Consider the following 14622-nt stretch of genomic DNA (forward strand, 5'->3'; position numbering starts at 1 on the left):
AGATGAAATAATCTTATTTTAAAAAATTAATGGAAATGAATACATTTTTAATAAAAGTACTGTCACAAGTTAGTAACTGTATAATCCTGACCAAAAGAAGTAATTGTATCTTTTATGTGAAAAAAAAATACAGGTGCAATCTAATTTACTTTGTCACTGTCCCTTAGATCTGATTAAACTACCACTTGGTAGCTATTATTTTCAAAATAACTACTTCTAAATTATTTTATTTAAAATATATAATTTCTCAACAAACGTAAGGCTCTCTACCTGTGATTAAGAGTTGGGGAACTTTTTCTCTTCAATTTCCCATTAAAATCAGAAGATACTTTTAATTATGAACATCTTGATAAACACTACGACTATAATGGTTACCTACACACTTAATTTTTATTACATTAGTGGTTAAAATGTCATTTATTTGTGTCTACATTCCTGAAAAATGTCCGTATGCCAACTTAAGTCATAAAAATGGGTTCTCAGTTAACTATTAGAGATCCTCCAGCTTGCGAGACAATGAGGTGTGTCTATATTAAAATAATTTCTTATACCACTTGTCTTCTGCATATGCAAAATTCCCTTCTTTTTTATGCTATCCAGTCCTCAGAATTTTTTTTCTGTGAGAGTAGTATGCATAACTACATGTTCAGCCACTAGTTGTGGAAAAAATGTAAATAAAAACAATAATTGACACTATTAATAATCAGCCCCCAGCCCTGCCCTCCCATGCCATCATCAAATCAATAAAAAAAAATGTGAGGCTATAACACAGCTAGTTGTGGTATAGGTTGGAAGTCTAAACTCTTTGTAGTAGACACTGCTGACTGTCTATCCAATATCCACTCTTCCCCACTTTTCTAACATCTCCATTTTTGGTAGGAGTAGCAATATGCTCACCTAAAAAATTATTTCCAGCTTGCTTTATAATTAGAAAATGTCATAACTTGGGCAGATGATATGTAAGTTGAGGGTTTTTTGTAATGCTTTGCTCCCCTGATATAGACAAGGGTGGTGCTCTTTTATTCTTGGAATAGTAGATGTGAGGCAAGAGGCAAAGCAACCATATCACGACTAGAAAGATAAAAGCTACAGACTAAAATGGATAAAAGAGAAATATAGATGCAGTCCAGGACATTTACAATATTGTGAAGTTGCTACACCAGCCCTGAACTTCTTATACCAGAATTATCAGATGAGAAACAAAAATTTCTAATTTGTAAAACTCAGTTAAGTTTTCAAATGCAATATTAGCTGATAAGACTTTTATGAGTTGCAACCGTACTCTTGGGAACTTCTGACCAAAAAAAGGAAAAAGTTACGTACATGAAGATACTTATGGTAGCCTTTTCTATACTGGATTAACACTGAGATTATGTATCTAACAATGAGAGAATGTGTAAATTATGATAAAAACAACTTAGACTATTAAGCAGACATTTAAAAATCAGCTTTTTATGAAAAGATTCAAATTAAAATTTCATCTCCATTTATAACTAGTGGCAACATTGTTAGTTGCCTGATCCGCAGTTATTCCCAATCCCGTTTCCTTTTCAACTTCTATTAGAAAGCCTGGAAAGGCTTATTATAGTTTCATTTCCCAACCTTCCTTGGAGCTGGAGGTGATCATCTTATACACTGTGGCCAACAGGTAAACACACATCTGGGGATTTCTGGAGAAGGTGTTGCTTTTATGAGAAAAGGATCAGATGTGGAAGGCTCTGCTTCCTTCTGCCCTTTTCCTGTCTGAATATGGACACATTTCCTTGAACTCTAGTAGCCATCTTGTTACCATGAGGGAAAGGCCAAACGATCAGAGACCTTGGTATTGCAGAGTGACTGAACCAATGCCAGCAGCCAGCTCCTCCACATCTTGTTATGTGAGAAAATAAACCCCTATTTGAAGAACTACTGTTACTTGGATCTTCTGTACTTAAAAGTAGGAAACATCTGTACCTGATTATAAATTATAAGTGAAATGAACAAGATTTGACAGAAAAAGCAGTCAATCTATTAGGGTATTACTTGATTTGTTAAGAAAAGTTTTGTGCAATAAAGCATTTAAATAAAAGCATTAAGCTTAAAGGGAAAACGTTTGCTTAATTTTGTTGCTATGAACAGATTTGCCATTTAATCTAGATTATTTTAATTCCAATACTAAGAACCTTTCTCCATTGTCTTGTTCAAGAGTCAAACAAAATTTTAGTAACCAAAACATTTTCAATAAAATTTTATGTGTATTCATATAAAACAATGAAACAGCACCAAGGACATCTGTAAAATTTCATCATACAGTACTGCATGTGGTTATAGAAAAACTTTAAAACTTGTCATTAGAAACTAGGTGGAGTTTCTTCAAAGTATCAAAGATACTTCAGATATTCAAATCCACACAAGCTATCTTCTGCGTTGCACAGTTTAAGATGAAGACCCCTCTCATAATGTTGAAGATGTGATGCAATCTGTACTTGAATTGGCATTGTACTTCCTCAGACATAGGCTGCCTTCATCACAAGTATTTTCTATCCCTGAGAGATCAGCTATGTCAAGATGGTTCATCAGCTAAATCTCGTTGGTCAAAATACCTAGTAAAGAAATAATTGTATGCTTAAAAATATTAATTGCAGCACTAGTTCTAATGATAGCAAAAGACTGCAAACAACCCAAATACCCATCAATAAGGGGACTGGATGAATAAACTACAGTACATCTACACAGTGGAAGACTAAAGCTTTTACAAAAAAGGAATGAGGAGACCATCTACACTGCTGCAGTGCAATTTCCAGGATTTATTAAGAGAAAAAAGGTACAGAATGATGTTTATTATGCTACCTTTTATAAGCGTGTGTAGGAATGCAGATATATTTGCTTATACTTTTACAAAGAAACAATGGAAGGATAAACCAAAAATTAATAATAAAATGGATAACTATAGAAGGGAGAAAGAGGCTAGAGAGGATACAGGTGGATTCTAACATACTTCAAAAATGCATCTCGAATTAAAATGTTAACTTTGGAACAATGTAAAAATTTTATGTAATTATAAAACAAAAAAGAAAATCATGAATCAAACTACCAAATGAATCTTCCCATCTATCAAGTTGGTGGCAAGCCATACAGGAGAATAATTTCATGTGACCTTAAAACATGGTGTTCTGCTATATGTCCCCAGTGGGTTTTCCAGGAACAAAAAGAACTGCAAAGAATTCTTAGGTCGGCCCAGTGGCTCAGTTGGTTAAGAGTTAGCTTAAGAGTGCAAGCTCTGAGTAACAGGGCTGCTGGTGCGATTTCCACATGGGCCAGTGACAGCTGTGCCCGAGCTGAGATGCCACTGCGCTGCCAACAGGTGGCAGGATGGCTCAGCTGCTGAGAGCACAGGCTCCTAACAACAAGACTGCTTGTTCAATGGTGGGCTATGCCCGCCAACAACTCAAGATTGTAACACAGCACATTGAGCTTAGAGGCCACGAGCTGCCAACGGGCAGCCAGATGGCGACTGGCGCCCTCCACAGCTAAGATTGAAGAACAACAACTTGGCTGGTCTCCCGCCCCAATTCCCCAATTGAAAAAAAAAATTCTTAAAAATGATTTCAGTATTTTTACTGTTAGTGAAACTTAGTATTGTTATTCTGAAACTATTACGTGCATACTACAGGATAAAGCCAATAATCATGTCAATGTTATTAGAAACCAGAACTTTCAGTATAGGAGAGAAGAAATATACATTAAAGAAAAATGTACACTTAAATTAGAACTGAAATACCAATTTGAACTCAAGATTTTACTTTTCCTCATTCTAAAAATACATAGTTCCTAGCTCTGGTCCCTGAAAAGGCCTAAATGCATTGACCAACCTAATACAACCAGCTTCCCTAATGTCCAAATTTGTGGACTTATACCATTTTCTATTGGGTTGTCGGAAAAGTCATGACGCATTTTTGCAACAAAAAACAGAAAAAATACATCATGATTTTTCCGACAACCCAATACTTTAAAGAGGAACCAGCACGCCCAGGAGGAAAAGACTGATTTCAGATCCAGAGAGTCCAAGATAGGAATCATCTTGACATGCCAGAAAGTAAGAAAAACTACAAAGGGCCACTAGGATTATATAACAAAAAGCACAGGAATCAACCTGAGGGGCTCACACTGGCCAAAGATCGAAAATTTGAGCATCAAAAAGAATGACTGCAATGGATTAAAATATATCAAGTGTTAAAACACCTAAATTCAAAATGAGAATCCCAAACAAACCTTATTGGTCATCTTTGGGGATAGCTAGGCCACAACTCTATTCCAAAAATTAGTAGTATATAAAGGGAAAAGAATCTAGTATATTTAATCTAACCAAATAATACAAGGGAAGTTATGTTTTCCAAAAAAAATTTAGCTATAAATAAATAGGGAATGATAGAAAAACCAGCATTTTTGAATCTTAATGAAATAATGGATCTATGCAACAATTATGAATGGCTGACAAAACCAAGAGGTAAAAGGTATGGACTTTACCTGAGCGCACTGATCAACTTTATCCTTTATCACCACTAGAAGTGGGACAACTAGACATTATGTGCCTCCCTAAGTGACATAATAGAACTCATGGAGTCTTGTCAAACCAACCAAACAAAACTAGAATTAAGCCTCTGGACCTACCTACCTCAATTTCCTCTAGTGTAAAAAGGAAACAATACTCTACCACTATTAATAATACTATTACAAAGCAAGAAGCCAAGGATTACTTACCTGCTAACCAAGCAGATTAATAAATTCAAAGCAGGAACCCTCTCATCATCTTTGTTGTCCTAAAAAAAAAAAAAAAGAAGCCACATGTGGCAGAACTCAAAATGCAGTCTGTTCCCCACAATATCTTTGAAACAAATTTCCTTTTAAGATGCAAAACATGTAATTTTCATTAGATGATAATAAGAATCACATAGAAATAGGAAACCTCAAAGAAAAAGGAGAAAACTGTAGAGTTAACGATCCCTCAACAAATATTTAAGATCATCTTTTAAAGAAATATCCTGAACAGAAAAAAGAAATAAGAATTGAGGGATCTAAGGAGGATAACTTGGGAGAATTTTTTTCCCCTAGTTCCAACTAGAGCAGCAAGAAAAGCCTGTGCCCTAACTGGACAGTAATGAAAAGAGTGTATAAAACTATTTTAAGGAACTTACAACTGAGAAGGAGTGAAATCTTGGTTTCAGGCATATGACATACCAGAAAATATTCCAGATCAGGGCTCTCAATTATGTTGAAGGTAGTTCCTGAACTATACATTTTAGAAAGTTCACTTTAAATATCTGTTAAAATGACAGACCTAAGATACATGGAAATAGAATTATAGAGTATGAAATTTATTTTTTACTTTTCAAGGAATAGTCACAATAATCTATTGAGTAATGTTATAACAGACATGTCATATATTAATTCAAACTTGGGATACATGTCCATGATGTTACTGTACTCAGTTCTTCGATGTGCAAAGCACTATATGGTACAAAGCTGAATAAAACATATTACCTGCTAATAGCACAGAAGATGACATATCCACATATTAGCTTTAATGAAAGGAAAAATGTGTGAAGTGTCATAAAAAACATACAAAGTATACTGGGAAAACAGGATGGAGAGATTCTTTTTAGTTGTTAGGATAAGGGAAAGTATAGAAAATAGTGGAATGGGAGCCAAACTGTGAAAAGTAAATGGTATCTACATGCAGACTGGAAGAGAGGAAAAAGGCTCTTCTGCAGAGGGAATAATGTAGGATCAAAGCATAGGAAATATTTAGTGAGTAGCAAGTACATTTTGCTTGGAGTACAGGCCATCTAAGTTAGTTTGGGCCATACCATGGTTGTTTAATGAAAAGAAAGCCGAAATGCTAATTTGAAAAAATACATGCACCCCTATGTTTACTGCAGCGCTATTCACAACAGCCAAGATATGGAAGCAACCAAAATCCCCATCAATAGACTGGATAAAGAAACTGTGGTATATATATATATGTAATGGAGTATTACTCTGCCATAGTAAAGAATGAAATCTTACCATTTGCAACAACATGAATGGACCTAGAGAATATTATGCTAAGTGAAATTAGACTGAGAAAGACAAATACCATGATTTCACTTATATGTGGAATCTAAAGAACAGAATAAACAAAACAGAAATAGACTCAGAGATACAGAGAACAAAAATGGTTATTAGATGGGAGGGGTCGGGGGACGGGGTGAGAAAGGTGAAGGGATTAAGAAGTACAAATTGGTAGTCACAAAATAGTCACAGGAATGTGAAATACTGTATGGGGAACATAGTCAATAATGTTGCAAAAAGTATGTATAATGTCAGGTGGGTACTTGACTTATTGGGGGATCACTTCATAAATTATACAAATGCCTAACCACTGCAGTGTATACCTGAAACTAATATAAAATAATCATGAATGTCAACTATAATAAAAAAAAATATGTAGTCATGGAATATAAAGTACAACATAGGGAATATGGTCAATAGTATTTTACAATAATAGCTATGTATGGTGTCAAGTGAATAGTAGACTTGATGGGGCTATCACTTTGTGAGGTGTGTAAATGTCTAATCATTATGTTGTTTTATACACCCTAACTAATAATAAAAAAAGAAAAAAAAGTACTTTGGAGTAGTCAACGGAGAACAAGAAGTATACATTTTGCAGAGGGGAAACGGATGGAAAAAAAAAATCAGAAATGGGCTTACCCTGGCTTTAATTTACATATATTGTAATGTTGCAGGTATGAGTTGGAGGAAGGGTCTGATTGGAGACATTCAAAACAATCATTGGGCCAGAGACTACTAGTTGACCACTCCAGCTTTCTGTCTTCCCTACTATTTAACAACTGAAGCTCATTTTTAGCTGGGCACTGCCACCCAGCTAAAAGTAAACATTTCCCATAATTTCTTATGGCCATGTGACTAAATTCTGGCCAAGGAGCTACAGAAAGCCAGATGTGCAGTGGAATCTCTGGGAAGGCTCTTTAAAGGAGAGAGCCTTCTCTTCTTCTTTCCAAGGGCCTATGAAATAAAACAGCAGAAACTCCAGCAGCCACCTTGGATGGTGGGGTGAGCTAGAGGATGGAAGCCACATGTGGCAGGACTCAAAAGCCTGGGTAACTGCCATCTTAAATCTGATCAGCCTACCTTCAGACTTTCTGTATCTGAGAAAAATTTCCATTTTATTTAAGCTACTGTTATTTTAGGCTTTCTATTATGTAGCCAAAAGGAATTCTGACTAATAAAATTTTCTTATTTCATTGGAATCCTTCTTTATCACCATATTGCAACTTACCACTAAGAGCCTCACTTCAGAGCACCTTCTTGCAAGCTGCCGAATCAGTGAGTGAGCCTCAGGTAATAAAGGTTTTTCAAGACAAGCCAATAAAGCATAAAGCCATCTCCCCTAAATAGAATTTAAAAAAGTAGTAAGTAGGCAAACATTGTACCATATGTTTTAACTTATTTTTTTAAATGTCCAATGTTGTGTCTGATTATTTGCTATGAACATTCACAGAACATTTGGCTGTATGTTTGGATACAGACAAAAAAGCCAGGTGATATCTTTTGTATCTTCTAACTATAGATACAGAACATTAGATACTTCAAAATATTTTTACTGCCAAAGAGTTCATTTTGGAGATTCTTATTACAATTTAAGCCCTAATTCATAGGTAGAAAACTACATTAAGATCTGTATAAATCCTTGTAAAAATTAAGATACATTGTTTTCTTTGCTCTCTATAGACAGGTATACAAATCATTTTATAATTTTATAACTTTTTCCCAGGATCTATACAAAGGAATTGTTTTGATACTATAAATACCATGGCAAGCTAAATTTATCCCTATCCCCTTTTAAAAGGGGTTTTTCTTTTCAATTACAAAAGTAATATATACTTAATGCAGAAAAACTAAGGAATACACAAAAGACAAAGGAAAAATGAACCTGCAATTCCACCATCCAGATAAACTTTCTGCTAATTTTTTAAAAGCTCTATGTCTATTTAAAAACAGTTTCATCACTGTAATAATATTAATAAGGTAACACTTTGTAGTCCCACATAATAAACATTTCCCATGATGTTAAATTTGATTAACAAGAGATGTTAGTTTCAACATGGCGCTTATATAAATACTACTCTTTAACCAAGCACTTATCATACTTTCCTATCGCTGCTGGTTTATTCTTTCTTTACCCAAATTCTGTGAGAGTATAATGATAGATATTATGCCCCCAGAAACCAGTCTAGAGTTAAAACACAAAAGGAGCTTAATTAAAATATTTATGGAATGAATGTTCCATTGTGGATATACCATAATTTACTTAACCAATTTCCTATTGTTGAGCACTTAGGATGTTTAATTTGTTGCTGTTATAATAAAAAAATAGTGTGATAAATATTCTTGAACATAAGTTTTAGAGCATCTCTGATTTCTTGGGCTAAATTCTTAAGACATGAAATGGTGGTGTCAAAGGGTACATATGATCATAAAAGTTTCTGAGATATAATCACTAAATTGTACCTCAGAAACATTATATCAAATTATATTTTCATCAACAGTGTATATGACTGAGTTTATTACTTTGGATATCACTTTGGAGAAACCTGAAGACTATTAGAACAAACTTTAAATAACAATTTATACAAAACACAAAGTTAGGTCCTCAAGGAACCACACAAGTCTTCTTAAACAAAAGATCCACATCCAGGTTTCTTTTACAAATAGGGAGCAAAACTTTCTTCTACATTAAAAAAGCTATTAGACATTTCAGCTTGACTCAAATTTTCAGGTATACATTTACTATGTAAAACTAGTATTCAGGCATTCAAATGGTCTTCCACTTAGAAACTGCTTAAACCTCTACTGATATCTATGATGTATCTATGCTGCAAGGTTCCCTTTCCTCAAAGTTAGTGAGTACATTGTGACAATACCAAACGATAAAAGCAAAATACAAAACCAGAGGCCAAAAGCTTCTTTAATAGCTTCACGCTTGGATGATAATAGGCTATACTTTTCAAAAAACAGACAAGTAATACCAAGTAATTTTTAAAAGGTCCCTTTTTCATTTTGCTAGTTTATGATATGCAAACTGCCTGTGACAAAGGTTTTTACTTTAAAACACTAACATTCTCAATACTAGAGTTCTGATGGTACAGTTACATGGATAGGGAATTCAATACTGTTGATCTAAGAGACAAATTACTCAAATTAAGACTCAAAGAATTAATCAGGTTAAAATTTAGTAAATCAGTTGTTAGTAGTTCAGAAACACATTAATGGTTCCTCTGGCAAATATAGCTACACTTTTTAGTAATATGCTTTCATTAATTAATAAGAAAAGCCAAACATCATCCTCTTGAGTAATCTTTGTAAGTTTTTTAAAAATCCAAAAAATCTTACAATAAAGAGTTAAAAATGAATGTTAAAGGAAGAGAAAGAAAACAGATCAGATAAATAATACTGATAAATGGTCACTATCAGACAGAAAGAACTGATCTAAAATTTAAAGTTCAATATCTAGATTCCAGTGAATTAAGTAGCCTAAGAATATGAATAAGTTATCTATTGAAGATATAGCTAATATACCAATGCATGGGAAAAACATTGTTTCACTGATATTGAAACAAATGTAAATTACATTTACTTTGAAGTACTACTATAAATTCACTACATAAAATGTTAGATTGAACCATATGGAATTACTGATAATCAAATGTTTTTAACCTACAGAAATGGCCATTTCATATGGTTCTACTTTAGACTGCAGGGAAGAGAACTAATTTTAAGCATCCATTGCTGATGCATTATAAACTCATTCATTTCTTCTGAAAGCAATCTGGCAGAATGTAACAAAGGTTTATAAGTCCTTGATCTAATAATTCTACTCTAGAAATATCCTAAGAAATTAGTATAAATGCTTATCATTTAGTCATGATTATAAAATATAAGAAAGAACCCAAATGGTCAATAATGAGAGAATCAAAGTAAACTATTAGATATTAGGACAATGGCAATTGTGTGAATTCCATTATCATATAGAAATATATATATATATATATATATATATATATATATATATGAAATATGAGCCAGAAAAACTAGACTATATACATTAATTATAACTATGTAAAAGATACATACGATCACTGAACTAGAAACGGTGATCTAAACATGAATTTTTTTCCCCTTAAAAAGTATGTTATATAGTAGAGACTTAAAAGAAAAAAAATATAAAAATCTAAACTGAAAATGGTGATAAAGAATATGGGGGGCCGGCCGAGTGGCTCAGTTGGTTAAGAGCTCGCTCAAGAGTTTGAGCTCTGAGCAATAGCTTCGAGTCCCTGCCCGAGCTAGCTGTCAACAGGTGGCAGGATGGCTCAGCTTAAAAAAAAAAAAAAAAGAATACGGGCATTCTACTTATGGAAGAGCCTTCTCTAAGCCACTTGTTTGAATGGCAGGCTGGGAGTCTTACACATTGTACTGCAGTGCTGGTTTATCTACTTCTCCCAGCTGACAATAAGCTTCTGGAGGGCAGAGATTACATCTTATGCTTTCACAGGGAGCGTTGGAGCCTCAGATACACTCTTTTGCAAACACACTCAAATGTGAAAAATATTTGTTTCCAAAAATTGAATCCAACTTTAGATGATAAAACTTCTTATTAGGGGATTAAGTAGATAATTTATTTATATAATGTCCACCCATATTATCCAGTTTTGAAGGTGAAAAAAAAGCTGTGACTATAAAGCAATACAACAGAGGGGCAGTGTAGCTTGCGTGTTAAAGAATATAGTCAGATTGCCTGGGCATGAGTCGCAGCTCTGCCAGTTACAATCTGTGTGACCTTATGCAAGTTACTGAATCCCTATGTGCTCCAGTTTCTTTATCTGTAAAGTGGAAATAATTAGTTCATAGGTTATTAGAGGATTCAAGGAGTTATATTCAAAGTCCTGAGAACAATGCCTGACACAAAGTGCTTGCTATTATTATTTCTGATATGCTTTTGTGAATCAGATTTCAAGGCCATTTTAGAAAATGCATTTCAAACTTCTTTAAGCCAATGATACTCAAAATGGGGTCTGCATATTGCCTGCCAGTCTGTGACCTGTTTGTTACTAGTCTGCAATGAGATAAACAGCTTGTCCCAGGATAGAAATCAACTGTTTATGTGACACTTTTTTCCCCAAAGCAAAACTTTCTCAGTGAAGTGCTATGTTGATTTATGTTCTTGTATAAATTCCTAATTTCACTGGAAATAAACATCATTTGCATTATACATAGTTAAACATATACACACATAATACATACATATCTATAAATACTGTAGAGTCATATCTCAAAAAAGCATGTAAGTATATATAACTTTGTCTTCATTATGAAAATAAAAAAATGTAATACTACCAATTCTGGAGTAAAGTCTCTTTCTCTAAACCAATTACTCAGATATTCCAAGACACTGGTTACTGTTGCCTAAAAAAAGGGGAAGGAGGTAAAAGAAATGCATTAGTAATAAAATACTGACCAATTCAACAAAGGTTTCATAAGTTTAGTTACAAAGCAACTCTGATGTTTGAAATGGCCCAATTCTTTAGACTTCCAGAGCAAACTGTTACTTCTTGTAATTTGATTAGATGGTTCATCAAGTGAGAAGAGGATTTTAAGACAAATATTTTTATACATTTTCAAGTATCAATAACTTAGTTTAAATCCTAGGATTTAGTTTGAAGCTATTAATTTAGTTTATAACTACTTGAAGAATTCCATGTGCTCTTAAAAGTCTTTGCATAAATACCTTCAGATTATTTTCATTAAAACAAAGTACAAATATAAAGAGGAAGTTAGCTAGAGAAAGATCTGTTTTAAAACTATACAACTAGAATTTATCAAATCATTGAAAATGTTCCTGGCTTATTCAAATATAGTTGGACACTTAAAAAAAAACAAATGCTCTTATCAAATTTAGTATGACCATTATAGTTACCTTAATGCAAATGATCAAGTAAGTGAAACTGTCAGCCAGTGTATGATTTACAAGAGTATCACACACACAAAAAAAGGTATTTTCCAATGCTTCCTGAAGACAAAAACCACCAAAGTTTTTATTTGCTCTTTAAACAGATAACAGAGTTCCTAATACTAAAAAACTGTACCAAGTCCATTATTTCTCCGCTTTTACCCAAGAAATTTATGTAGTACTTAAGTTCTGGGGGAGTCAAAAGTTACATATGGATGTTTGACTGTGTGGGGGTCAGCGTCCCTCTGCTCCGTGTTGTTCATGGCTCACTGCACTTCATTCTTAATGAGATATGTAGGATATCTGGAACTAGGAATAGCGATCTAACCTTAGTATTTACTTCAAACTCCAGAATCTTAAGACTTAGAACTGACAAGTACACAACTAAATAGTTTAGGACCATGATGAAGAGCATCAGTTTTAGAATTAGGTCAACCTGGGATTGTTCCCAGTGTTGCCATTAAAACTTGCTGAAAAACTACCTGCAAGTTACTTAACCTCTAGCTTTACTTCCTGATCTCTAAAAAAAGGATATTAACTGTCTATATAGGGTTGCAGTAAGGATTAAATAAGAACTGTTAATGAGCTTAGGACAGGGTCTTGCATGCTGTAAATACTCAGTAAATGTATTCAAATACTTTCACACACATTGCAAACAAAAGAATGCATATGTTCTTATTATTGGATGGATTTTACCTGATTCATTCTGCTAACAATACTAAGCAAGGGAGGAAAACCAATCTGAAAGAAAAATGAAATTGAAATTTACTAGATGGTATTATTAAGGGAAGGGCTTCATTTTTTCTTTTGTCAAATGTGAATTTCTCATCACACTGTTATTTAGAAACAAAGAATGGAGGAATCAAAATTCCGTCACTGCCCATTACAATAAAATGTTCCACGAACTATTATTACATTGGTAATGGCCAAGAAAATAGTGCTTGAAATTTGAATGTGTAAATTTAAAAACAAAGAATGATTTTAGTAATTAAAATGTTAAAGTATGAAATTTAAAAAAATGATACTGATACTACTGATGCTATGACATTAATGTGTAATCCTTTTTCGAAAATCTTCAGCAAAAGCTAACATTTTCAGGAATTAGGGCATTTGGATTAGAATGATGTTTTTCAAATCTAATCTGATTCAATTTTTACAAAGCTACTTGGCGTTTAATGTTGGGAGCCTTGATTATGAAAATAGTAATAGCTTGTGAGAAACTTAAGAATATTGCATATGCATTAAACTCTTGCATCTTTACATGGTTCTATCATGTGGTATATGTTACTTGTATATATTTTGTAACAACAAGCTAAATTAAATAAATAAATTTTAAATCTCGATTAAATTAAAACACATTTTTGAAATGTAACATACATTAGGGATTATCCCAAAAGTAAAATAGGTTGTATAAGAAACAGTGCCAAATTAGCTCCCCTAGAGATCTGAATCAATTTCCACTCCCCCTACCTGTGTAATGGTGCCTGTTTTCCCAGCCCCTATCAACATAGTATATAGGGCTTTCTTTGCCAACATAGTACCTGAAAAAAATAGCAGTTTAGTGTAGCTATGTTACATTTCCATTACAAGTGAGTTTGTGTATCTTCTTATATAAGTACAATTTGTATTTCCTTTCTGTGAGATGTCTATTCATATCCTTTGACTGTTTTTGTTTTTTTAATTTAATTGGATTCTTGGTCTTTTTAGTGATTTTTCGAGCTTTTACCCTTTTGGGATAAGTTAGTTTTAAATAGGGAAAACACAATGTGCTACCACATAGCAAACAATAAATACCTATTCAACAGAACAGAACAACATAACATAGGAAGTTAGCAGTAATGCAAATGTATGCAGGAAGTTCCATACAAACACCTGAAACTTGATGGCACACGAATATTGAAGGACAATAAGGAGTTGCCTGTATAATTTATGATTAAAATAAAGCCATGTGAAATTTAAATATACACTCAACATTTCATCCCCAAAATATGCAATTTACTAAGCGTTTTTAAGTAGCTCTCCAATTTCATGTTTTCCTATTTCCCTGACTACTCATCCCTCATTGTTCAACCCATGCCTAATCATGAAACAAAAAAACAAATCCTATCTAACTCACAAAACTATTGCACAGCTTAAACATAAGAGATGTGAAGCCAATCTAAAAAAAGTCATAGTACATTGTTTTAGATACTGGGCTGACAATTTTTAAGTTAAAGAGCTAATAAACTAAGTCAGGGTTGGCAAACATTTTCTGTAAACCATGAAACTAAATAATTCAGGCCACACACTGTCTTATTAGTCACATATTGTTAGTTTTTTAGGCTTTAAAAAACATGAAAAACCATCCTTTGCTCAGGAGCTGCACAAAAACAGGCTGAGGGCTGGATTTGGCCCAGGCCATAGTTTGCTGACACTTTATACTAAATGATGCACCAACATTAGGATACTTTCTATTTTGTTTATCCACTTATCACCTACTTGTATATAATCTATTCCAGGACTTTCGTTTTTAGCTGGTCCAACAGCCCCTTCAACACATAGCCTTTCACCCAGACAAAATTTTTTCCAGCCTT

At 33.6% G+C, this 14622-nt stretch overlaps 1 protein-coding gene across 1 annotated transcript in view; it reads right to left on the bottom strand.

Moving 5' to 3' along the window:
* Nucleotides 1-1763: 1763 nt before the first annotated feature.
* GEMIN2 (gem nuclear organelle associated protein 2) overlaps nt 1764-14622 on the bottom strand; it is an 18144-nt gene continuing 5285 nt past the window's right edge. The window contains exons 2-7 of the mRNA XM_019644671.1: nt 14528-14619; nt 12746-12790; nt 11437-11505; nt 7322-7432; nt 4741-4799; nt 1764-2582 (exon numbers count right to left, since the gene is read on the bottom strand). Of these exons, the coding sequence (XP_019500216.1) occupies nt 2543-2582; nt 4741-4799; nt 7322-7432; nt 11437-11505; nt 12746-12790; nt 14528-14619 (416 nt within the window). The 3' untranslated portion in view covers nt 1764-2542. The remainder of the gene's footprint in view (nt 2583-4740; nt 4800-7321; nt 7433-11436; nt 11506-12745; nt 12791-14527; nt 14620-14622) is intronic.

The sequence above is a fragment of the Hipposideros armiger genome, unplaced genomic scaffold (genome assembly GCF_001890085.2).
Source record: "Hipposideros armiger isolate ML-2016 unplaced genomic scaffold, ASM189008v1 scaffold_90, whole genome shotgun sequence".
Lineage (NCBI taxonomy): Eukaryota > Metazoa > Chordata > Mammalia > Chiroptera > Hipposideridae > Hipposideros > Hipposideros armiger.